Genomic DNA, 27,314 nt, shown 5'->3' with positions numbered 1-27,314 from the left:
CCAAAAGAATGCTCTGTTTGTGGGAAAAAAAGGACGTAAATTTCGTTTGGGTACGGCGTTGCACGACCGCGCAATTGTCAGTTAAATTCGCACAGCGCCGAATCGCAAAAAGTGGCCCAGACGTAAGACAGCAAAATCCTCCGGTGGTAAAGTGGTTAAACAATGTTCAGTTGGTACTAAGGTGCCCAAAGTGTGCCAAGAAAATATCTCCCACACCATTACACCACCAGCCTGAACAGTTGATACAAGGCAGAATGGATCCATGCTTTCATGTTGTTTACGCCAAACTCTGACCCTACCATCTGAATGTGGCAGCTGAAATCAAGACTCATCTGACCAGGCAACGTTTTTCCAATCTTCTATTGTCAAATTTTAGTGAGCCTGTGCAAATTGTAGCCTCAGTTTCCTATTCTTAGCTGACAGGAGGGGCACCCGGAGTGGTCTTCTGCTGCTGTAGCTCCTCTTCTTCAAGGTCTAATGTGTAGTGGATTCAGAGATGGTATTCTGCATACCTTGGTTGTAACCAGTGATTTTTTGAGTTGCTGTTGCCTTTCTATCATCTCTCTCCAGTCTGCCCATTCTCCTCTGACCTCTGACATCAACCAGGCATTTTCCTCCACACAACTGCCGCTCACTGGATAGTTTCTTTTTTTCTGACCATTCCCTGTAAACTCTAGAGATGGTTGTGCATAAAAATCTCAGTAGATCAGCAGTTTTTGAAATACTCAGACCAGCCCGTCTGGAACCAACAACCATGCCACATTCAAAGTCACCTAAATTCCCTTTCTTTCCTATTCTGATGCTCGGTTTGAACTTTCAGCAAGTCATCTTCACCATGTGTAGATGCCTAAATGCATTGAATTGCTGCCATGTGATTGGCTGATTAGCAATTTGTTACAAAGCAATTGAACAGGTATACCTTTTTTCCAAGAAAAAAATAGGGTAAGGAATATTTATTATGTCTCAGATACATGTCTGGGATGCCCCTTGAGTATAGATGATTATGAATCAGAGGACACATAATCGCTGTGGGCCAAGTATCTGCACTGGAAGGGTCAAAGATCTCAGTGCTGCACACCGTCAGTGCAACATTGTGTGCCCACTATACATAGTATATAGTTGGTAAATTGATGCAATAAAATGCACTGATGAATCTGCTCAGGGATTTGGTTGAGATTTTCAGAATAAGAAATAGTCAGTCATTGGCGATACTAAGGCATGTTATTTCGGTTATTGAAAACCTAGAATTTGTACTTTCTTTTCCTTTTGAGTTAAAAGAAGGTCTTCTAAAAAGAGAAGAAATATAGAGATAAAGTTTTAGATTTAGATTTGAAAAAGGGGTCTAAAGTAAATTACAGAATGTAAAAATTGGTCCAACACCAGCCAAAGTCCATTTATTAGTTTAAGATTGTATTGAACTTAGTTTGAACATATCTTGTATGATATCCTATATTAAACATATATTGCGATATTGTATATCTTATCCTATTAACCACTTGACCTCCATATGATTTACCCCCCTACATGAATGCAATTTTTTGCGATACTGCACTGCGTTAGTGTTTCACTAAAAATTGTGCGGCCGTGCAAGACTTTACCCAAATCATTTTTTTCCCACAAATAGAGCTTTCTTTTTGTGGTATTTTAACACCTCTTTTTTTTTTTTTTTTGCGCGCTATAAACAATTTTTTTAAAATCCAATATTGTTTACTTTCTGCTATAAAACATATATCCAATGAAAAAATTAAAAAAATCAAATTTCTTCATAATATGTGTTCTGCTACATGTTTTTGATACAAAAAATCCCAATAAGCGTACATAGATTTTTTTGGTTGAAAATGTAATCTTTATTTGCATAAAAGATATACAAAAAACAATACTTTGTCGGGGTACATTCTCCCGTGTAGCGCATAAATACACTACATTACAATACATTTCCGGTCATACTAATAAATACTTTCAATCACATACATTCATTCTGCGGTATGATGCCTGATGTGTTGTGCGGAGTAAGGATACCCCGTGCCATCACATCATGCATGACGCCGCAATACCCCTGAAGCATGAAACTAAAAACATTGTCTATACGTTACATTACTCAAACTGTATCAATACTATAACATTTCAAAAAAGCAACAGGTGTGATGGGGGGGGGGGGGGGGTGGGAGAGAGGGGTAAGGGGAGGGGAATGAAATCACAGGCCCGAAGCTTTATTGAATGGACAAAGACACACAAGGGAGAGTGGGGGAAGGGGAAATCTTCAGACCTCCTCTTCCTCCATGAGATCCATCAGGTTATAGTCTCTGAGCAGACTGTGAACCAGTCCGCGACAGTCCTCAATGGACATCCTCTCCCGCTGGTGGATAAGGCATTTTCTGGCGCACCATAAAGCGTCCTTAAAGCAACACAACACCCGCCAGGCGTTGTCAATGTCCTCCTGTGAAAATGTTCAGTGAAAAAGTCCATTCAGCACAGCAAAATGTGTGATGGCAGTCTGTGGAACAAAGTCTCTAAGTTCAGGTTCCAAGGCCCTCAACAGGCTCTGTGCAAATGAGCACTCCCAGAAAACGTGGAATGACGTTTCCTCATGGATGATACAAAAGGGGCAGTGCCTGTATCTGCACAAGTTTCTGGCATGCATAAATGTCCTGAGTGGCAATCCCCCCTGGACAGCCATCCACGCCAGATCTTTATGCCTGTTGGTGAGTCCCTTTGAAGAAACATTCCTCCAGACCACTTTGCATGTGGCTGAAGGGAGGCCTGGAACAGTCTCAGCAATGTCCAATGCTCTGATCAACTTGTAGATAGTTTTTGGCTTCCACAAGTCGGGCTTAACTCCATGTAGCCCCTGCTCCTTGATGAACTTGAAAGTGTCCAAGTAGTACCAAGGAGTGTCCCAGTTGTAGGGGATGGAGCTGTCCCATTTTCCCATCCAAGGGACCTCCAGAGAGGCAGGAGGAAAAAACGGGACATGAAGTTGCCTCCAGAGTCCTAAGTTCTGTCAATCAAAGTTCTGCGGATGCAGTTGCAGGCAAAGAACACCCCCAGTAGCGTGGCGATGTCGGGCACTCCCTTACCGCCCTTGAGGGGTTCCTTGAACATGACTGCTCGCTTCACTCTGTCCATCTTGGAGCCCCAGATGAAGTGGAACACCGCCCTGGTGATGGCCTTACAGGTGTTGACCCGCGGGGGCCAGGCCTGGGCGAGGTACTGCAACACAGGGAGAATCTCCCTGCGGAGTACCAGTGTTTTCCCTTCGATGGTGAGTTCTCTGAGGCTCCATAGTCCAAACTTCTGTCTCATCTTGGACAGTCTCTCCTCCCAAGACTTCAGGGCTGCGCCCTCAGCTCCAAACCAAACTCCAAGAATTTTGATGAAGTCCGCCTTGATGCTGAAAGGGATGGATGCAGAAGAAGGCAGGAACCACTTTCCGAAGAGCATGATCTCTGACTTCCCGCAGTTGACTTTTGCCCCTGAAGCTTTGCCGAAGTCCTCACAGGTCTGGACGAGTGAGTTGATGGAGCGCTGGTCAGCACAGAACACCGTTACGTCGTCTATGTAGAGTGAGCACTTGACAACCCTTCTGTCCGGTCCCGGTGCGGTGATCCCTCTGATCTCTGGGTTCTGTCGGATGCATTCGGCAAAGAGCTCTATACAGCAAACAAAAAGCAGAGGTGAGAGAGGGCAGCCTTGTCTGACCCCAGAGAGAACAGGGAAAGGGTCAGTTTTCCAGCCATTCACCAACACCGTACTACAAATGTCATTATACATCACATTCACATACAAACAAAACATGTCCCCAAGACCAGACCTGCGCAGAGCTCTGCATATAAACTCATGGGAGACACGGTCAAAGGCCTTTTCCTGGTCAAGACTGACCAGGGCCGCGTGCACACGGCGGCCTCGAATGTACTGGACCGTGTCCCGGACAAGCGCGAGGCTGTCCGCAATCCTGCGACCAGGAATGCCACAAGTCTGATCCGGGTGGATGATCTGTCCGATGACAGATTTCAGCCTGTTGGCCAGAACCTTGGCGAGGATTTTGTAGTCCACGTTCAAGAGAGAGATGGGACGCCAGTTTTTCAGATCCCCTCTCTCCCCCTTACGCTTATACAAAATCGTGATCATTCCCTCCCTCAGCGACGGAGGCATTGTGCCCTCCACCACCATCTCCTCGTACAGCTCGAGCAGGTCCGGGCCAACGAGATCCCACAGCGCTACATAGAGCTCCGCTGGGAGACCGTCGCAGCCCGGGGTCCTGCCTTGCCTAAAGGATCTGACGGCAGAGTGCAGCTCCTCCAGCGCCAAGGGGGCGTTAATTGCCGACATACCTGCAGGATCAATTTGGTTAGTGATACCTGACAAGAACCTGTCGGCCTCAGCCGTATCTGTTTCTTTTGGGGAGTAGAGGTTGGTGTAGTAGTCGCTGACCACTTGCATCACAGCCTCCTTCCCCTTCTGGAGTGTTCCGGTCTCGTCCCGCAGCTCAGACAGGGGTGTGTGTCCTGAGTGAAGTTTCCTGAAAAAGAAAAAGTTACATTTCTCACCTTTCTCAAGATTCTCCACCTTGGACTGATGTTGCAGTCTCCTGAGTTCCCTCTTCCTGGCACACACTTGCTGGCGTCCCCTAGCCTGAAAGAAGCTGTGTAGCTTGACTTTCACAAACTCCCAGTAATCGCTTACCTTTCTGAAGAACCTCTTGTCCTCCTTCCAGGTAATGTAGGCCTCCCTGAGTTCCTCCAGCAGTTCCTCATTTTCCAGCAGGGTACCATTCAGCTTCCAGTAGCCCGGACCGGGGGCAAAGCCCTCGCCCAGGTCACCCCGAAAGTGAATGGCCCTGTGGTCAGAGAAAAAGCAGGGGACCATGGAGAACCCGCAATGTCTGACTGTCTTGGAGTTTGGATTCTATCCTAGAATGCACAGATCCATCAAGACGGCACCACGAATAGTTCACGGAACCTTTCCCCATGGATCCCACGGCGTCCTTCAAGGAAGCCTCTGCAATCATCTCCCTGAGCAGCCTAGACGTGGTGTCGAGCTTTGCGTACATGCTGGAGCTGCGTCCATCCTCCTCAATCGGACAGTTAAAATCACCGCCAATTACTACTGCCCTGGTGGTGACGAGTTGGGTCCGCAGGGTCTGGAAAAGCTCCAGTCGCTCATTCTTATCTGGGGAGGCGTACACGTTGATGAGCCTAACTGGCTCTCCCGCCTATGAGCCGTCTACGACCAAAAGACGGCCACAGACGAGCTCCTGGACAGAGTCAACCGTGAAACGACTACCCCTGACAAGAATGGCTACCCCTGCAGACTTACAATCGACACCCCCGGACCAGTAGGAGGGACCATGGGTCCACTGGGAGGACAGATGAGTGTACCTCCTCGAGAAGGGTAGGGCACACTCCTGAAGCATGTAGACATCACTCTGCTGGGTGGAAAGAAAGGTCAGCGCCACCTGTCTTCTAGATGCATCCTTGATGCTCCTAACATTAATGGAAAAGATGGAAATCTCTGCCATCATGTAAAGGAGATGAAGGGGCTAGTAAGCAGGTGGGCTGAACTTACCTCCCCTGAGGGGGGGGTGGTTCTTCCACTGCCTCTTGTGCCTGTCCGGTGTCCTGGTTCAGGCCGTTCTCCTCGAGGATACTGTCCATCAGGTCTTGGGTGAGGTCAGTCCCTGGGGGGGCCAGATCCTTACCTTCCTGCATTTCTCCTTCGTCTTCCCCCGCAGACTCGAGGTCCTCCACCACTGGGTCCGGTCCAGCAATGTCATTTTGCTGGGTCACTGTGGGCCGCTTGGTGGGTTCTTCGGTTGTCGGACTGTCTAAGTTCCTTTTCCGGCTTTTGCCTTTGCTGGTGGGGGCTGTGGTGGGTGGGGCGGTGGGCAGGGTGGGGAAGTCCTCCATGGAGGACAGGGCGGGGGGGGGGTTGGGAGGGGGGAGGGGCAGGTGGGGTCACCTCCGACTCAGAGGGGGTGGGGAGGGATGAATCGGAGGAGGTGGTAGGGGCCTGGGGAGGGGGGGACTCACCAGTGGCTTTCCGGGGTTCCTTCGCTGTCTTTTCCCCTGGCTTCTTTTTCCCAGCGCTGTCTGGAGCTTTGACCTTGGTCAGGGCTCCAGCGTAGGACCGGGATCTCTGGGGGTAGTCTCTGTAGACGTGCTCCGCCAATCCGCAGAGGTTACAGGTCTTGGACCTCGGGCAATCCTTGGTCTCGTGGCCTGTAGCCCGACAGAACCTGCAAGAAGGTTCCTGACATCCCGTACTTACGTGACCCTGCTTGCCGCACCTGTGACAGGTCTGGGGCATGTCTGCGTAGTACAGGAGTCCTGCGGAGGCTCCCAGAGAGAAGTAGGGCTTCAGGTGCTGGAGATCCCCCGAAGGCTCTCTCCTTAACCTGCAAGAAACTGCCCACTTACCTGTCCAGAAGCCGTTGACATCGAGGATTCTGACTGGGTCTTTGGCCACGATGCAAAACCTCTGGAGGTAGGTAGCGATGTCTTTTCCTGGGGTATGGGGATTCCTCATGGACACCGTCACCTGCCTTTCATCCCGTTGAATGGGAATATTCGCAACAAAGTTGCGGAAAGGGGAATCCGGGCCACAATTCTTCACCGCTTCCCAGTACCTTCTACAGACCTGTAGAGACACAAAAGTTTTATATAAAATATACTTTTCATGAAGGTCTGTACGGACAGTGTCTCCACCTTGCTGAACCCCTGTTCGAGGATCATTTTCTTGCCGAAGATTTCCGGGGTCATGTCGGGGACTCTTCCGTCCACCTCCTTCAGCTGCAGCACCACTGTCTGCCTCATCCAGGGTTCCAGGGTAGGAAGCCCGTCTGCGGACCTGGTTGGCCTTGCTGAGCCCGACTGGCTAACGGCCGCCGGGGTGGGGGTGGGGGTTGAGGCGACTTCTCCCGGAGTCTTGGCAGAAGTGGCGGGGACGTGCTTTTTCTTCCCGGTGCTCTTCCCCATGACGGAGGAGTTTGTCGGTAGTCGCTTCAGGCAGACTTCGGCGGCTTCCTTCTTATTCCTTGGCGTCTTCACTCTTTCGTAGCCTTTAAAAAGGCCCTTGTGCACCTACTGCCCGAAGGTAGTAGCGCAGAGTGGGGGGGGGAGGAGGGAAGATCGCAATCCCGTTCCTTGTGGAGGCTAAGCCTCTCACCCAATAGCAGCGAGTAGGTGAAGCCGAATTTAATCGACGATCCTACAAGGCCGAGCAGAGAGTACCCCACAAGGACCAAATGGCTTGGATAGATACAAGTGTTTCTCAACATCCTAGCCGTAAAGCAGAGACACCCCTAAGGGCTAAAGTCGATACTACACTTGATCTTAGCCAAAAGGCCGAGAAGCGATATATATAGATTGGTTTACGTAAACGTTATAGCGTCTACAAACTATGGGATACATTTATGGCATTTTTTTTCTCTTATGCTTGTAATGGCAGCAATCAGCAACTTATAGTGGGACTGCGATATTGCGGTGGAAATCGGACACTTTTGACACTTTATGGGAACCAATGACGCTAATACAGTGATCACTGCTAAAAAATATGCACTGTCACTGTACTAATGACACTGGCGGGGAAGGGGCTAAACATCTAGGGCGATCAAAGAGTTAAATGTGCGCCTAGCCAGTGTTTGTGTTTACTATGTGTGCTGCTTTTACTAGGGGAAGAGATGCCTTGCAGGAACACAGAATCCATGCCTTCCCCCTGTCAGAACTTGGATCTGCTTTGTTTACATAGGCAGATCCCTGCTCTGCTTAGTTTCCAGAGATCAGCTGGTGGGGGAGAACATTGAGTGCCCGACACCTGCAGATCGGATTCTGCTGTGAATTTTCACAGCAGAAGCAGCCCGCAGGCAGCGCACGTGCCCCCTGCAGGCAGAAGTCCGGTATCACGTGTATATACGTGATCTGGTGCACAGCTGTAAAACTGCTATAGGGCGGTCACTAAGTGGTTAATGCCTGTTACTCCATTGAGGAGATTCCTCCTCACCATGTGGCCACTTGGATATTAAATTAGGTAAAATATTCCCAGTGGGGACAACAACAGAGGCACTAACCCTTCCTCATTGTTAAAAGTGTTTGCAGGCTTCATTCACACAGAAACCAAGGTGCTAAAAAATAACGCATAACCAGCAGTTACAGCTGTCAAGCAAGCACAGTAGGGAGTTCATCTTACTCTTATAATATACTTCCCAGATCTTTCCATTAATGTTTTTGAGCACATCTTGGACTCCCGAGGTCGCCTGATATGAGAAAAAAATAAGAGGAGATGGCAGCAACAGTGATGGAGGGAATGCAGATATCTCATCTCTGATAGGGCACTTTGGGAGTAAAGTATGCTGTATATACTTGGGCATTATGTAAATAGCCCTAGAGACCCACATTACCATAGTTCCTCCTTAACCACTTTAGCCCCAGAAGATTTGGCTGCTCAAAGACCAGGCCCCATTTTGTGATTCGCCACTGCGTGACTTTAACGGACAATTGTGCGGTCGTGCGACGCTGTACCCAAATGAAATTGACGTCCTTATTTTCCCACAAAAAGAATTTTCTTTTGGTGGTATTTGATCACCTGTGCGATTTTTATTTTTTGCACTATAAACAAAAAAAGAGCGATAATTTTGAAAAAAATAACAATATTTTTCACATTTTTTTTATATGAAATTCTCAACAAAAAAAATCTAAAAATCTAAATATTTTAACATTTTAGGCCAATTTGTTTTCTGCTACATATTTTTGGTAAAAAAAATTGCAATAAGCGTATTTTGATTGGTTTGCGCAAAAGTTATTTCGTTTACTAACTACAGGAAAGATTTATGTCATTTTTATTGTTTTTTTTAACTAGTAATGGCGGCGATCTGCGATTTTTTTTTGCGGGACTGCGACATTGCGGCAGACAAATCGGACCCCTGACTGACATTTTTGACACTTTTGGGAGTACCAGTGACATTACTACAGTAATCAGTGCTATAAATATGCACTGTTACTGTAAAAAGACACTGGCAGGGAAGGGGTTACCTTACTGGTGATCAAGGGGTTAAGTGTGTCCCTAGGGGGCGTGATTCCAACTGTCAGAGGGCGTGGCTTATGATGTAATCGCAGAGACTTGTGATCCTACATAGCAGGATCACATAGCCTCTGTGATTACTTCAGTGAGAATGACAGGTGGCTGTATTTACATCAGCCATCTGTCCTTCTCTCACTGCAGAGGGAGATCGCGAGTGGCTGGCGGCCATCGGAGTCGCCAGGCACGCACACTGACTCCCCAGCCGATGAACGGGGGCGGGAGCGGGCCTCCAGCGGTGCGCGATCGCCCTCTAGCTCCTTCCAGGCTAGCGCTGTTCATGTACGGTACTTTGCCTGGGAGCGCCAGACTGCCGCCGTACAGCTGTGGCAGGCGGGCGGGCGGTCGGCAAGTCGTTAAGAAGCATTTTTATATTCAATGCAGGGAACTAATTAAGCTTCCTGTGCCATTAGAGTGGCACAGGAAACTATTAGGAGTGACGTGTGGCAACCTAATGAAGCAGATAGACCCATTTGAGATCTATCTGCACCACCTGTGCCAGTTCCCAATTCAGAATAGAAACTAGTGCAGGTCTGCCCATAATTAACAGAGGGAATACAGCAGTTTTCCATGTAGAAGCTGTCAGCAGACAGCTCACATTCTCCTCTCTGCCCGTGCAGTGATTGCAGAAGTGAGCTGAGCCCAGGGGGCAGGGATGGCAGAGTGATGGGAGCATGCAGCTCCAGCTCTCCTGTTCTCTGTGCTGCCTGTCACAGGCACGGCAGAAAAGAAAACTGATTAATCCTAATTAACAAAGAGGCTTACGCCCCTTTTGTTAATTAAGAACAGCATCTGCTCCATTTTATGCTTGGATAAATGATGTAAGCATTGTTAATTCCTCCCAAAATGTTTTACAGAGACATATGGGCAGAGCTCTGCTAAACTATCTTAAAAATAATGTACATTTAAATTTTCAGTTTTTGTTACGGTCATTGGCAAGTATTCCTACCTATTTGCAATCACTATAATAATAATATGTGGGTATGACAGCACAGTATTTTACATTACATTTCTCTCCTAGTCCTTATTTCTATTCTGGTCGTTCACTAAATTCCCTAGTTAGTTCCACTGTTCCTTATACTGCTGACCTATTGCAGAGGATTCAGGTACTGTCATTCTTCATAATGTGCATCAAGGTAAGCAATTTGACAGTTTGCTGGTTCTCCCCTGGGAAGATGGCTGCTGTCAGTGCTGATGGTTATGAAATGTTACTGAATTGTCCTTCAAATATAGATTGAAGTTCTATTTTGTATAGTGAAAATGCATAATATACAATGACAGTGAATATTTTCTGTCAACTGGGGTAGTATTCAGGCACTCATTAGAATTGAAGAAGCTGATTAGTTAAGCAGCAAATGTCTTTAAAATGACAGAAGTTCGGTTAAATTTTACTACCTAACTGATCTCAACATGCTAACACAATGGACTATGTTCATACACTGGAATTTTTATGCGATTTATCATTACCTTTAATTTTAGCCTCAGAAAAAAAACTCTCTTTGGTGTTTTTGGATATACTTCTGAAATTGATCCGTCTCGTATACAGTATCTCTCAAAAGTGAGTAAACCCCTCACATTTTTGTAAATATTTTATTATATCTTTTCATGTGACAACACTGAAGAAATGACACTTTGCTACAATGTCCAAAGTAGTGAGTGTACAGCTTGTATAACAGTGTAAATTTGCTGTCCCCTCAAAATAACTCAATACACAGCCATTAATGTCTAAACTGCTGGCAACTAAAGTGAATACACCCCTAAGTGAAATTGTCCAAATTGGGCCGAAAGTGTCAATATTTTGTGTGGCCACCATTATTTTCCAGCTCTGCCTTAACCTTCATGGGCATGGAGTTGGCCAGAGCTTCACAGGTTGTCACTGGAGTCCTCTTCCACTCCTCCATTACGACATCACGGAGCTGGGGGGATGTTAGAGACCTTGCGCTCCTCCACCTTCCATTTGAGGATGCCACACAGATGCTCAATAGGGGTTAGGTCTGTAGACATGCTTGGCTAGTCCATCACCTTTAACCTTAACTTCTTTAGCAAGGCAGTGGTCATCTTGGAGGTGTGTTTGGAGTCATTATTATGTTGGAATAATGCCCTGCGGCCCAGTCTCTGAAGGGAGGAGGTCATGCTCTGCTTCAGTATGTCACAGTACATGTTGGCATTCATGGTTCTCCTAATGCACTGTAGCTCCCCAGTGCCAGCAGCACTCATGCAGCCCCAGACCATGACACTCCCACCACCATTCTTGATTGTAGGCAAGACACACTTGTCTTTGTACTCCTCACCTGGTTGCCGCCACACACGCTTGACACCATCTAAACCACATAAGTTTATCTTGGTCTCATCAGACCACAGGACATGGTTCCAGAAATCCATGTCCTTAGTCTACTTGTCTTCAGCAAACTGTTTGCGGGCTTTCTTGTGCATTATCTTTAGAAGAGGCTTCCTTCTGGGACGACAGCCATGCACACCAATTTGATGCAGTGTGCGGCTTATGGCACTGTGGTACTGACAGGCTGACCTCCCCACCTCTTCAATCTCTGCAGCAATGTTGGCAGCACTCATACGTCTATTTCTCAAGGGCAACCTCTAGATATGAGGCTAAGCACGTGCACTCAACTTGTTTGGTCAACCATGGTGAAGTCTGTTCTGAGAGGAACCTGTTCTGTTAAACTGCTGTATGGTCTTGGCCACCATGCTGCAACTCAGTTTCAAGGTCTTGGCAATCTTCTTATAGCCTAGGCCATCTTTATGTAGAGCTACAATTCTTTTTTTCAGATCCTCATAGAGTTCTTTGCCATGAGGTGCCATGTTGAATTTCCAGTGACCAGTATGAGAGAGTGAGAGCGATAACACCAAATTTAACACACCTGCTCCCCATTCACACCTGAGAGCTCGTAAAACTAACAAGTTACATGACACCGGGGGAGGGAAAATGTTGAATTGGGTTCAATTTGGAGATTTTGACTTAGGGGTGTACTCACTTTTGTTGCCAGCGGTTTTGACATTAATGCCTGTGTGTTGAGTTATTTTGAGGGGAAAGCAAATTCACACTGTTATACAAGCAGTACACTCCCTACATTAGATTGTAGCAAAGTGTCATTTCTCCAGTGTTGTCACATGAAAAGGTATAATAAAATATTTACAAAAATGTGAGGGGTGTACTCACTTTTGTGAGATACTGTATATGTATATGTATGTGTAATACATATATATATCATTTGTCACTTATATATAATTTAACTGAGCATATAAGTAAAAAAAAAAAAACACAATTTTAATTAATACAGTTTAAAACTATAATAGACATTAGATACATCACAAAGACAATAATATGTGTCCTTTCAATAAGGTCTACACATTTTGCAGATACTGTATATCATGTCCTCAGGACCCGCAAAAGTTTTGTATATTCAGAGAGCATGTTTACAATTAGGGATGGGCCAAACTACCCCCTATTCGGTTCGCACTAGAACACCGCAAGGGGGGGAAAAGTTTGTTCGAACATTCGAACTCCATTAAAGTCTATAAGACTCAAACCTGAAAAATCAAGTCCTCATTTTAAAGGCTTAAATGCAAGTTATTGCCCAAAAAAAGTGTATGGGGACCTGGGTACGGCCCTGGGGGACATGTACCAATGCAAAAAAATATTTTAAAACAATCGTTTTTAAAGGAGCAGTGATGTTTAAGATGCTTAAAGTGAAACAATAAAAATGAAAAATTCCTTTAAATATCGTGGTTGGGGGGTCCCCTTAATGTGCCTGTAAAGTGGCACATTTGTGCAATGTATGTAGCCTGCTGCAACAATACTGACATTTCTAAAGGAAAAAAATGTAATTTAAACTTGCCTGCGGCTGTAATGTATTGTCGGCTCCCAGCAATACAGATAAAAAAAATTTAAAAAATGGCGTAGGGCCCCCCCTAGTCCCTTTGTGTTTGGTATGGATTTGGATTTGGTACACCAAAATGATTAAAAAAAAAACACGCAGGCGCAGGAACGAGCTCTGCTGTAAAAATTTAGATACAACATTTAAATCACATGTACTTGTCATACAGGTGCAGAAAAATTGGGCCTTGGGTGTTGGTGGTGCCTGAACACCGCAACACCTCGCAGTTACTCTTGCTGAGTGCAGGAACGGGCCCTGTTAAAAATTAGATACAAAATTTAAATCGCATGTACTTTTCATACAGGTGCAGAAAAATGGGCCTTGGTTGTTGGTGGTGCCTGAACACTGTAACCCCTCGCAGTTACTAGCTGATATATACTGCACTGGCGGATATATACACTGGACTTGGCTGATATATATACTGCACTAACAAATATATACTGCACTAGCTGATATATACTGCACTGGTTTATTTATATATATATATATATATATATATATATATATATATACTATTGAAAAGAAAGGGGTGCGCTGATTAGGTGAAAGGCTGCAACCAGATGATAGGACGTGTATATGTTTAAAAGTGATGGTGCGCTTTTCTTAAATGTGAAAAATCATATATTGAACAATATATAACAAAAATGGGGAAAAAAAAAAACCCAATCAAAATCACAGTGATAGGTGAGTAGGTGTAAAATGAACAAACAAAATAGTCAAATAACACTCGATGTGACTATACAAATACACATTAAAATAAAAGTCCATTGAATAATGTGATCCAAAATGTGAAAAAATGGTGAAGAAAGTCCAATTAAAAATCAAGGTGATGATGTAGTGTTCCCTCCACCGGGTGAAATGCCTCCTTACCTGGCGGAAAGAAGGTAAGTGCCTGATAATGATATTCTAATATGGAAACCAGTGTTCTATTTCCACCTGCACGCGTGCAAGGTCACCCAGGTGATAAATAAATACAAGCCTCTTACCAGATGTAAGAGACAATCAAGCCTCTAAATATCCTGATCATGAGGATGCTTCTTTAACACCATGGATGGATGAAATCATTCACACTTTCTTCCCTCTGTATATACCAACGTGTGTCTCCTATCCTTTTGGGGTGATGGACTCCCCGCGATGTTCCAAAGTACATAAAAGAATGGATGGGACTAATAGTGCATTACCTTTTATATGCAATTTATTGATATACAGATTTGCACTTACAGTTAGGTTGAAAGTTCGGGCAGAAAATCATATATTGACAGGCTGAGGATCTCTAGGTGCATCGGGTCCGGCTGCAGCATGGACCGCCGATGACGCAATGACGGCACGCCTCCCTCCTGACGCGTTTCCTCCAATAGGGCTTCAACTTCTCCCATCTCAAGTTGAAGCCCTATTGGAGGAAACGCGTCAGGAGGGAGGCGTGCCGTCATTGCGTCATCGGCGGTCCGTGCTGCAGCCGGACCCGATGCACCTAGAGATCCTCAGCCTGTCAATATATGATTTTCTGCCCGAACTTTCAACCTAACTGTAAGTGCAAATCTGTATATCAATAAATTGCATATAAAAGGTAATGCACTATTAGTCCCATCCATTCTTTTATGTACTTTGGAACATCGCGGGGAGTCCATCACCCCAAAAGGATAGGAGACACACGTTGGTATATACAGAGGGAAGAAAGTGTGAATGATTTCATCCATCCATGGTGTTAAAGAAGCATCCTCATGATCAGGATATTTAGAGGCTTGATTGTCTCTTACATCTGGTAAGAGGCTTGTATTTATTTATCACCTGGGTGACCTTGCACGCGTGCAGGTGGAAATAGAACACTGGTTTCCATATTAGAATATCATTATCAGGCACTTACCTTCTTTCCGCCAGGTAAGGAGGCATTTCACCCGGTGGAGGGAACACTACATCATCACCTTGATTTTTAATTGGACTTTCTTCACCATTTTTTCACATTTTGGATCACATTATTCAATGGACTTTTATTTTAATGTGTATTTGTATAGTCACATCGAGTGTTATTTGACTATTTTGTTTGTTCATTTTACACCTACTCACCTATCACTGTGATTTTGATTGGGTTTTTTTTTTTTCCCCATTTTTGTTATATATTGTTCAATATATGATTTTTCACATTTAAGAAAAGCGCACCATCACTTTTAAACATATATATATACTACACTAGCTGATATATTAATATATAAAATGCACAATCCACTAACTACCTGCCTAATCTCACTCCTATCTCATCCACTAACACACTACACTGGGCTGCCGTGTAAGCAGCCTTATATAGTGTGGGGCGTCGACTTAGCCCCTGAGCAATGATTGGCTAAAGCTACAGGAAATTGTGCTATGATTGGCCAAAGTATACAGGTCAGGTGCATGCTTTGGCCAATCACAAGCACTTAATGCACTGCAATTGTGCAGTGCATTATGGGGCGCTCATTGGCTGGCGAATTTCCCATGAAGAGCCCTGTTTTTTCGTGTGTTCAGCGAACACACGAACACCCGATGTTTGAGTCAAACTTGCGTTCGACTCGAACTCGAAGCTTAACACTGTTTACAATCATAAAAACACACTGACATATCGCATAGGTACAAGGCCAATCACATTTTGCATTATATACATGGATATATCAGTATCAACCAAAAAGAAAAAGCATATGTAAAAGATATACATTGTTTCATACAGGTTGATAAATTCCTCAAGATATAATAGGAAAGAAAGCATAGCACAAACCATATCTGCCAATGTTGTGAGATTTCTTACCCCAGACAGGGGGCAAAATGCAGAGATGTGAAGGGGAGAGTCAGTAGTTTTCCATGCCTGCCAGCCCATAGAAGAATATCCCTCAGGTATATAGTATATACACCAAAAAAAGTCCAACAATCCAAGCTGTATAAAATAAAGGCAAAATATAACTGTAAAGAAAAATGTGTAGGTGAGGGTATAGGTTAAGATCAACATAGTCCAAAAAAACCTCACCTAACCTTATAGTTGATGAATAAAGTGTACCAAGTGAACTGGTATGCAGTTAAACACCAGGGTCTTAGATAGATGGAGTAGATGTAATAGGTGAACAAATATACTGATCGGTGGAAATAATTTCATATATGCTCATCAGATACCCCGCCAGTTGATGGTCATCTATGGTAAAATATACAAAAGTGGGTATAGCCTGAATAAGCAGCCATACTCACAAATATAATAGAAAAGCTAAAAAAACAAAATAAGGATCAAAGGAGATTCACTACCTGTAATTACCTCTGGCTGGACAAACAGCAGGTCTAAAGCCCCGTACACACATACCGATTGTCGGCCGAACGATCGGCCGTCTTTTGTCCAGTGCTGTTGTGTTGGTTGAAAAGTGCTCAAGACTGCACACGAATTTTGTCGGCCAACAACAACCAACTTCAGAAGTGATGTCATGTGATGGTTAACTTTCCGTGTGTTTTTTCTTCTCTGAGCATGCCCAGTCTTGCTCATCTGCTTTTTGTCGGCCGAAATCTGTACTGACTGACGAACAATCGGCCGTTCTTTGTTGGCCTACAAAAATTATATAGCCTGCACACCAGATTTTGTTCGGACGAAAAGTCGCAGTCGGTTGTCGGAAGCAGCATACTAACAAGCCGACAATCGGCCGATCGGACGTTGGCCGAATATTTACGGCCGACAATCGGTACGTGTGTACGGGACATAACACTCCACCTCAAACTTAGCCAAAAGCTGCCCATAACAGGTAATCTATATATACCCCCATCAAAGATCACCTCCAAGGGATACCTATTATGTCATGGGTGGGGTCAATAAATGAACCCCATGTGTGCTCACGTCACACTGGCGGGCCTCTCCTGCCCCTGTGTGTATCCTCATATCATTGGAATATCATCCTTGCTAAAGGACAGCCTTCCAGAGAGACCGGACACAAGGTTTTGTTGATATAAACACCAATGACTCTCATGGGTGTGGTAAGCTGGCGCCCGGACTGGAAGTGACACAAATCCAAAAATGTATTAAGAAATCTATTATACTTAGCCGCCAGGTGTACCAAGATGGCGGCCGTGCGCTAATGTACAGGGAAAAAGACACATCCCCAGATGAAACTGGGTGTACTAAGGTGGCATTCAGACCAGGATGCACATCCACATAGACCTCTGGCCAACCCACCAATATCATGATAGCTACGCCAGGGCTATCACGCCCACCTGCACATAAGATGTGCACAAAAAAAATCAGGGCGGCAAACATGCAGGGGGAGGATATGGGCCGGCAAGTCAGGAACAGCTGAACCCTCCCCCATCTCCGCAAGATGGATAGAAATTGTCTATGCTGGATTAAAATAAGTTAAAATAGAACAATTAAAGAGAAATCTTATTGGAAATATCAAATCTTCATATCCTGAGGAATGTGTACAAAGTTTGTTACATCTATGAATCATATCATATACTGTATAACATGAAATGGATATGTAGAAGATCATAAATCACAGCAAAGGACCAATATCAACAACAGAGTACGCATAATGTACCATTCCCCAAGCCAAGGGTGAAGAGTTAACCCAGGGTTAAAAAGGGGAGTACCTGATCGAGTTATTATCCACTTCAGCTGCTTTTTTTGGTGTTATTTGATCACCTCTGAGGTTTTTATTTTTTTGCACTATAGTGGCAATTTTGGAAAAAAAAAATAAAATATTTTTACTTTCTGCTATAAAAACACCCAATAAAAATATTTAAAAAAATCGAATTCCTTCATCAGTGTAGGCCAATATGTATTCTGCTACATGTTTTTGGTAAAAAAAAAAACTTGATTGGTTTGCACAAAAGTTATAGAGTCTAAAAACTATGGGATATTTTTTGGAATTTTTATTTATTTCTTTTTACTAGTAATAGTGGCGATCAATGACTTATAGCGGTACAGCGACATTGTGGGGGACAAGTCAGACACTAAGGGGTTTATTTACTAAAGCTAGAGAGGGCAAAATTATTCTCAATTCTGCAGAAAAACCAATCAGCTTCTAACCTCAACTTGTTTAATTAGGTTTTAGTAATAAACCTGGAAGCTGATTGGTTTCTCTGCAGAATTGGGACTAATTTTGCCCTCTCTAGCTTTAGTAAACCCCTAAGTGACACTTTTTGGTGACCAGTGCCACCAATACAGTAATCAGTGCTAAAAAATGTGTACTGTCACTGTATTAAAAAATGTACTAAATGTACTAATGTACATTAAAATGTAAAAAAATGTACTAATGTACTAAAAAATGTGTACTGTCACTGGCAGGGAAGGGGTTACCATCAGGGGTGAGCAAAGGGTTAAATGTGTCCTTAGAGAGTGGTTTCTAAATTTGTGAGGGAGGCACTTGTACTGTGTAAAGAAAGAGATCCATGTTCCTGCTTAGCAGAAACACAAGATCTCTGTCCTCCCTGGTCACGGAACAGCGATCTACCTTGTTTACATGGGCAAACCGCCGTTCTGCTTCTGTCGGGAACAATCAGCTAGTCCCGGCGGACATCGGGTATGCCGGACCTGTTCATTGGCTCCCGCTGTGTCCAATCACAGCGGGAGCTGGTCGCTAACCCAGAAGTCCCGAAGACGTACAGGTACATGATTTCCCCTGTAGGAGCTCCCGCCCCACAGTACATATGTACTGTGGGGAGGTAGGCAAGCGGTTAAGGCCCATGGCTTTGTGGCCTGAAGAGAGTAGATCCACCGGGTCTCCGTTTGTAAGATCCTGCGATCAAAATCACCCCTTTTTTTGGACTGGATGTATGCGTGCTAGGGCCATAAATCTCAGACTATCAGGTTTATATTGATGTTTTTCAACAAAGTGTTTGGCTATGGGTTTTTCAACTATACAAAGGCTCCGTCATCCACTTCACCCTTGGCTTAGGGAATGGTATAATATGCATACTCTGATGTTGATATTGGTCCTTTGATGTGATATATGATGTACTATACATCCATTTCATGTTATAGAATATGATTCATAGATGTAACAAACCCTGTACACATTCCCCATGATATGATGATTTGAGATTTCCAGATATCTGATTTCTCTTTAACTGTTCTATTTTAATTTATTTTAATTCAGCATAGATAATTTCTATCTATCTTGCAAAGATGGGGAGGGTTCGGCTGTTCTTGACTTGCCGGGCCATTTCCTCCCCCTGCATGTTGTTGCCCAGATTGTTTTTGTGCGTATCTTATTTGCGGGTGGGCGTGATAGCCCTGAGGTGGCCCGGATGTTGGTGGGGTGGCTGGAGATCTATGTGGATGTGCATCCTGATATGGATTCCACCTTTAGTACACCCAGTTTCAGATGAGTATGTGTTCTTTTCCCTGTTCATTAGCGCATAGCCACCATCTGGGTACACCCGGTGGCTATGTATAATAGATTTTTTGATGCATTTCCAGGTTTGGGTCACTTCCAGCGGTGCACTTTCGGTCCAGAGGCCAACTTACCACGCCCGAGAGTCATGGGTGTTTATATCAACAGAACAATGTGTCCTGTCTCTTTGGAAGGTTGTCCTCTAGCAAGGATTCCATTCCAATGATGTGAGGATACACACACAGGGGCAGGAGAGTCCCGCAAGTGTGGCGTGAGCACACATGGGGTTTATTTATTGACCCCATCCACGACATAACAGGTGGCCCTTGGAGGTGAACCTTGATGGGGGGTATATATAGATCACCTGTTATGGGCAGCTTTTAGCTCAGTTTGAGATGGAGAATTATGGCTGGTTCAAACTAGTACGATGGCAGACATCGCATGTGATTCACATCACATTGCTGTGCAGATCACATACGATGTCTGGGTCATGCGAATTCAGCCATACAAACTGAATGGCTGAATTTGCATCGCATTCAGACCAAACTCGTGCAGTACCTTTTTATGCACACCAGAATCAGATTGCATGGCTCTTAATACTCATGCGATCTGATTTTGCAAATCACGCTGCATTTTGAAAACGTTTATTTAACATACACTTTGCAATCAGTTTTCATAAACAGGTTGCGATTATCATGCGGTGCGAATTCGCTGTAAATTAACACCACATCTAGTGTGAACAGGGGCTTAGACCTGCTGTTTGTCCATCCAGAGGTAATGACAGGTATTTGAATCTCTTTGGATCCTTATTTTGTTTTATGGCTTTTCTATTATATTTGTGAGTATGGCTGCCTATTCGGACTTAACCCAAATTTGTATTTTTTACTATAGATGACCATCAACTGGCTGGGTCTCTGATCTGCATATATGGACTTATTTCCACCAATCAGTATATTTGTTCATCTACTCCATCTACACCATTTAAGACCCTGGTGTATAACTGCATACCAGCTCACTTGATAGACTTTATTCATCCACTATCAGGTTAGGTGAGGTGTATATGGACTATGTTGATCTTAGCCTATAGCCTCACTTACACATTTTTTCTTTATAGTTATTTTTTGCCTTTATTTTATACAGCTTGGATTGTTGGACTATATTTTGGTGTATATACTATTTACCCGAAGGATATCCTCCTATGGGCCAGCAGGCATGGAAAGCTACTGACTCTCCCCTTCACATCTCTGCACATTGCCATTATCCTATTTGGGGTAAAATCTCACAACATTGGCAAATATGGTTTGTGCTATGCTTTCTTTCCTATTGTATCACAAGGAATGTATAACCCTATATAAACTAATCTATATCTGCTATTTCTTTTTGGCTGATACTGATATATCCATGTATATCATGCAAAATGTGATTGGCCTTGTACCTATGCACTATGTCAAAGCGATAACTTATTTTGTTTGTTTATGGCTTTTTCTATCTTTTTTTCTCTGTAGATTTGTTTATATGATTGTAAACAAGCTCTCCTGAAGAAGCGATATATCCCTGAAACACGTAGACCCTATTGAAAGAATACAGACTGTTTTTGTGGTTTTAAACTGTATTTAATAAAATTGTGTTTTCTCTTTCGTTCATCAACGAACACAGCGCTCTATTAATCATGACTATAGGGTTATATCACCCCCTGCAGGAGTAGGACTAGGCAGAACAAAAAACTTGGCTATGCCCATGGACCAACCTCAGCTAGTATCTAACCCCCTCTCTGCTATAGGAATTCAGTTTTATTCTTTCTAGTCAGGAGTAACAACCTAGGCTCCCTGCTGGGATCTCTTGATCCTAGCAATTTTCTCTCCTTCCATGCATCTTTTTGCATTTTTTTCCTGGGAAATCTACAACCAACTGGGCGATGGGCTAGATAATCTAGATCCAGTGGTCCCCCCAGTCCAGCCAGTGAGGGCATGCAGACCGCAGCTATGCACTAGGTCGGCTGCGACATAACCTCATGGACAGAGGCTGGCGAGGTAAATGTCTCTTAGGGCCACATACAACTGAGCGCTGGTCTTAATCACAGAGCCGTCTGGGCTGACAGCACCTCCGCTTCGGTGGCAAGGAGTTCTGTCTGGAGCATCACCTGCACCATGGAGCCGTAAGTACAGCCCCTCCTCTCCCCATATTGTGCAGTTTGGGGTGGACGTGGTTATCCTCCAGGGATTTTCAGGCCTGTCTGCGAGTTACCTTCTCCCATCCTAAAAATCCCTCAGTTAAGCTGGGTTTCAGTGCAGAGGATGTAGCAGAGACTCTTGGGTGTCTGACCCTTATACCCCCCCTCTGAAAAGTCCATGGGGTGGAGGGCGCAGCAGAGACGCTTGGATGTATGTCCTGCCGTGTGCAGTGTAGAGTACAGTACATTGAGGGTTCCATTGCAGAGTGCGTAGCGGTGCAGAGGGCACAGCGGAGTTCCCTGGATGTATGTCCAGCCATGTGCAGTGTAGAGTACAGTATCTTGGGGGGCTCCTATTGCAGAGGGCACGGTGGTAAAGGGGGCACAGCGATGCAGAGGGCGCAGGGTGGATCTTGACAGCCTGTACCCAAGCATTCAGTGTGGCGGTGGCCATGTTTGGGAAGTCATGACGTCACGGTGGCCTTTTTCCCTTGGTTTGCTATGGTCTCTGGCCGGTGGCCATGTTTGTGTAGTCTGTGACATCACGGCGGCCATTTTCCCTTAGTCTGTCTTGATGCTGGAGACGGCTAGAGCCGCAGGGTGATGCCTGGGCTCCTCCTCCCCCTCTTCCTCCTCCTCTTCCCCCTCCTCCTCTTCCCCCTCTTCCTCCTCCTCTTTCTCCTCTTCCTCCTCCTCCCTCTTCCTCCTCCTCCCTCTTCCTCTCCCTCCTCCTACCTCTTCCTTCTCCTCCTCCTCTTCCTCTTTTCCCAGGATATATGAACTGGATGGCACTTAGCTCCTCCGGCTGGTAGTGGTGAGTCCTTGGGGGTCCCTAGCTCTCTCTCTCTGCTAGTAGGTGCCCTGAGTGTGGGGGATCCATAGTAGTGCCAAAAACCTTTTGTGCTGCGGGGTCTCCCTTATCCTATGGAGCCTCCAGGGTCACATCTCCACTGACTCCCTCATGGAGGTGGCAGGTCCCTTGGAATCCCAACTCCCCGTTGTTGCACTGAGGGCGGTCCTACATTCCTCGGTATCCCAGGTGGAAGTGACGTGTGGGCAAAGGCCCAGAAGTAAGCGTCCCCCACCTTCTCCTGCTCAGTCTCTCTCATCTGATTCTGAGCCTGGTGCCGCCGTGGGCCTGGCCCGTCCAGTGGGACTTGATATGAAGCCCTGTACCAAAAGGGACAGCCAAATCTATGGCCACATCAGCCACATCCTCCATTTTAAAGTAAAAGTGCGTCCACCAGAGATTTCTCATTCGCTGCTGCGACTGTGGAGGAGTCATTCTAACTATCAGATGGACCGGAAGTCACCCAGTACAGCTAAGGTGTTTTCTTATCTTCCTTATTTTGACAGATTTATCTATAAAGAGTAGGAGCAACCAAAGCAACCCTTTGTGGTCCTCAAACGTTACCCCTTTGAGGAATCACTTTTAAAAAAGTGGACCAGTCCACCAGTGGTGGACCCTCCTGTTTCCAGGTTGAATAAAGCAACCATGATCCCAGTACAGGTATCCCCATCCTTTAAAGACCCGGCTGACAGGAAAGTTGAGGCTGTGGCTTGAAGGGAAGCACCCTCATCGCAAATGTAGGCCCTCCTTCTGAGCTCATAAAAAATTGTTTTGTGCCCCCAGGGCTGCAGACAAGGGAAATACAGTAGATCTTTTAAATCTTCCCTGTGAAGTTCCAAGCAACCTTGGCCTGGTAAGCCTAAAGCTGGCTTCTCAGCACCGGCAGACAAGTGTGTTTCACCAACTGTTGTCATACAGACAGTTCTCTCTCCCTATTTGCATACAGGTTCTGGGTCTTGTGGTATCCACCTTCAAAACAGTTCTGTTTGCACAATCCAGCTACGGAGTCCTTTCGGAGATCAGGCTTGCTTTTTTGGTTACACAAGGACCAAAGAAAGCTGGCCTGCTTCTTCGGTTACCATCTCTCTAGATGGATCAGACAGACGTTGACTCAGGCCTGTTCTATTAAAGGTCAGGTTCCTCCTTTCCCTGTCACGGCGCATTCTACTCGGGCGCTGAGTACTTCTTGGGCCTTCCGTCATCAAGCATCAATATCTTAGGTTTGCAAGGCGGCCACTTGGTCGTCGGTGCATACTTTCACCAAATTCTACAAAGCTGATATTTTGGCATCTGCAGGTGCTTCTTTTGGCTGCAAGGCTTTGCAGGCTGCTGTTCAAGAGGGGCTTTTCCCTCTTGAGGGGTGTTTTTTTTTTTTACATTTTTTATTTCATTTGGGGCTCCTGTGTCCTGGTTGAGCTCCTGTGACCAGGTTAGGGCTGTTGTGTTTAGCCTTGGGTTATTTTTCACACCCCTCATTTTCCTTTTGGCACTGCTTTTGGACATTCCTATACTCATGAATAATGGAGCGCTGTGTCCGTCCATGAATGAAAGAGAAAATGGGATGTTTTTGCTCACCGTAAAATCCATTTCTCTGAGTTCATCGACTGACACAGCGCCCACCGCCCAAAGGAGTTCTTGATACTTCTAACACTGCTTGCTACAAAACTGAATACCTATAGCAGAGAGGGGGTTATATACCAGCTTAGGACGGCCCATAGGCTTAGCCTGGTTTTTTGTTCTGCCTAGCCCAACTCCTGCAGCAGGTGATATAACCCTATAGTCATGATTAATAGAGTGCTGTGTCAGTCGATGAACTCAGAGAAATGGATTTTATGGTGAGTAAAAAAATCCCTTTTTTTTTCTTCTAATTATGTGCTCTGTTGAATTATACCTAAGTGACACTAGGGGTATATTTAGAATTCCAAAAACCTCCCTTACCTTTCCTTCACCTTAAATCCAATTAGTACAGTCTTTTGAAAAAACATTTAGTCCCCGTTCACACTGGGGCGACCTGTGAGGCGACCTGGTCGCCTCACAGGTCGCCGTAGTTCGCCTTCCATAGAGAAGCTGCGGACCCGTTCTAATAGAAAAATTAGACTTAGAAAAAGGGTCCGGAGCTTCTTTGGGGCGACCCGGAGCGACCGTCATAGACTTCAATGTTATGAAGTCCATGCCGGCCGCTCCGAGGTCGCGGCGCGCTGCTCGCACCGCGACCTTGGAGGTCGTCCCGGGAAGTCGGATCGCCCCAGTGTGAACGGGGCCTTAGAGATTGCACAGTATCTGTTATCTTTCAATAAACAAAATATTTATTTTAATGCCTTCTGCAAAGATTTACCATTTTTTTTTATTTTAGAAGGTATCATTTTGATTTGCCACCTTTAAAAAAAAAATTAATGCAATTATTGCAGCTATAACAGGAATTATGAAAATGGTGACAAACAATTGCTAGGCAGTTCCTGGCTCACAATGTTCTCATGTTGTTAAGCAATCGAGAAAAAAGATTTTATTATAAAAGCGAAGTAAAAAACATTTATTAATAAGTTGACAGATAATGCTGGGTTCTGTTTTTTGTCCTAGTTATTCATCATTTCTCCACAAAACAAAGAAGAATTCGTGCAATAAAAGAAATGTCCAGAATCCTGCTTCCAGGGGGTCAGATAATGCTATATGTATGGGCCATGGAACAAAAGAGCCGCAGGTTTGAAAAGCAAGATGTGTTTGTGCCATGGAACAAAGCATTGCTGTCTCGATGCACCTCTGACACAAGCCAATGTGAAAGCATACCGAACTTTGATTTGAATTCCAAGCAGCACAACACAGCCTTGAAGTCGATGAGAGAGAATGAGACCATCAATTTACATAATCTGAAACAAACACTGGAATCTAAACAAGCACATAATTCTGGCAACTGTGTAGCAGCTGAATCATGCTGCATTAAGTTTTCTAATGAAGAAACAAGACTATACAGTGCCATTGGAAGATCAATCCGGTCCTGGTTCTTCTCTCGATCCCTTGATGAGTCCTCTTTAAGGAGGCAGATTGACAAAATGAAGTCTCTGAGCCCTGTCAGTGGTTGGGTTAATAGCACTGTATCTGTGCAGCCTTCTCGACACTGTAGTCTAGACCTTGGACATCAGAGATTGATTCTCAAGGAGCACAGCTTTGATGATGACGATGTTTTCATTAAAAACAGTTCCCATGAAAAGCAGCAGTGGTTCCTAACTTTAGATTCCTCAAAAACAGGAGATGGAAGGCACTGTGAATTGGCTCAGGATGGCACAAAGGAAGCCGGTTTTCAGACCGATTCTAAGAACTGCACTTGCATTTGTAGCAATGAGAGCGTTAAGTGTAACCAAACCAGAGTTTTAAAGAGAACATCTACGACTGAGTCCAGTGATTCAGTCCTGGATGAAACTGTAGCTGCCAGTGATCAGGAGGCTGATACTTTAGAAACCAAGGCATTTTTGAGATATTACCACGTGTTCCGTGAGGGAGAATTACGGAGTCTTTTGGAGAGTGACATCCCAGAACTGCATGTTATCAGCTGCTGCTTTGACCATGGCAACTGGTGTATAATTGCAGAAAAGAATTAATCTTGTGCTGCAGACTGCAAACATTTACCAAGTAAGCAGTTGAAGGGAAGCTGTTAGTATAGAATTACAGTGGGTATAGCAAAGAATCCCCCCCCCCCCCCAAAATAATCACATTTTGTTGCTTTGCAGCCTGAAATAAAGACAGACACAGTTTTTGTTCTATTCCGGTCGTATTTACTCAGTGCAACTTATAATATCTAAGTGAAATATAACCCCAACATGTCGATAAAAAAAAATGAAGGACAGAAGGATTACCCCCCCCCAAAACCTGACTTGTAAACTCTATTCTGGTCGTATTTACTCAGTGCAACTTATAATATCTAAGTGAAATATAACCCCAACATGTCGAAAAAAAAATTAAGGACAGAAGGATTACCCCCCCCCCCCCAAAACCTGACTTGTAAACGTAATCAGGTGTAGCTAATCACCTTCTTAATGGCACGAAAAGCCAGTTGAATGTCAACTGTGATCAGTTGTGGTCATATTAATTAGCTCCGCATGAAAAGAGCTTTCCTGGAGCATTTCAGTCCCTGGTAGTGCAACTGAAGCAAACAATCAACTATGGGTAGCAAGGTACGGTCAGAAGATCTCCGGGATAAAGTTGTGGATGGGCACAAGTCAGGAGATAGATACAAAATATTTTCAAAGGCTTTATCAATGCCTAGAAGCACAGTGAAATCTATTATTAAGAAGTGGAAGGTATTTGGTATAACACAAACCCTCCCTGGATCAGGATGTCGCTTCATGCTGAGTGAAAGAGCCAGGAGGTAACTGATTAGAGAGGCTACCGAGTGGCCTACAGCAACTCTGAAGCAGTTGCAGGAATTTATGACAAATAGTGGTCATTGTGTGCATGTGACAACAATATCACAAGTTCTCCACAAATGTGGCTTGTATGGGAGGGTTGCAAGAAAAAAGCCACTCCTCAAGAAAGGCCATATGCAGTCACGACTGAGCTTTGCCAAACCTTGAAGATTCTGAGGCTACATGGAAAAAAGTGTTATGGTTGATGAGACTAAAATTTTATTATTTGGCCTCAACACCAAACAATATAATAGTACAGTAAAGCATTAGGGTGGTAATATCCTGTTATGGGGTGTTTCTCTGCAGCAGGGACTGGAGCACTTGTTGCGATAGAAGAAAAAATGGATGGGGCAAAATACCATCAAATTCTTGAGGAAAATCTGCTGCCCTCTGACAGAAAGTTGTCCATGGGAAGAAAGATCACACAGTGAGAAAAAGGCGAATGTCCTTGCATGGCCTAGTCAGAGCCCAGAATTATAATTTTGTACCCTAAAAACAAAAAAACAGATCCTGTTCCCTTAGAGCATGTTATACAGCGAAGTGCTTGTGCTGTGTAATTTGGCCCCTTTTATCATCTAAAAACCTGGCTGATCCTGC

General features: G+C 44.7%; 1 protein-coding gene across 1 annotated transcript in view; it reads left to right on the top strand.

The window, feature by feature from the left end:
* The window catches only part of TRMT9B (tRNA methyltransferase 9B (putative)), an 86,968-nt gene extending 61,020 nt beyond the window's left edge, over positions 1–25,948 (top strand). Inside the window, exon 3 of the mRNA XM_082253653.1 lies at positions 24,898–25,948. Coding sequence (XP_082109779.1) covers positions 24,898–25,913 — 1,016 coding nt within the window. The 3' untranslated portion in view covers positions 25,914–25,948. The remainder of the gene's footprint in view (positions 1–24,897) is intronic.
* Positions 25,949–27,314: the final 1,366 nt, after the last annotated feature.

This window comes from Pelophylax lessonae (assembly GCF_965119305.1).
Source record: "Pelophylax lessonae genome assembly, chromosome: 1".
NCBI classification, from domain to species: Eukaryota; Metazoa; Chordata; class Amphibia; order Anura; family Ranidae; genus Pelophylax; species Pelophylax lessonae.
The sequence above is the reverse complement of the archived record's forward strand: the minus strand, read 5'-3'. Positions and strand labels throughout refer to the sequence as shown.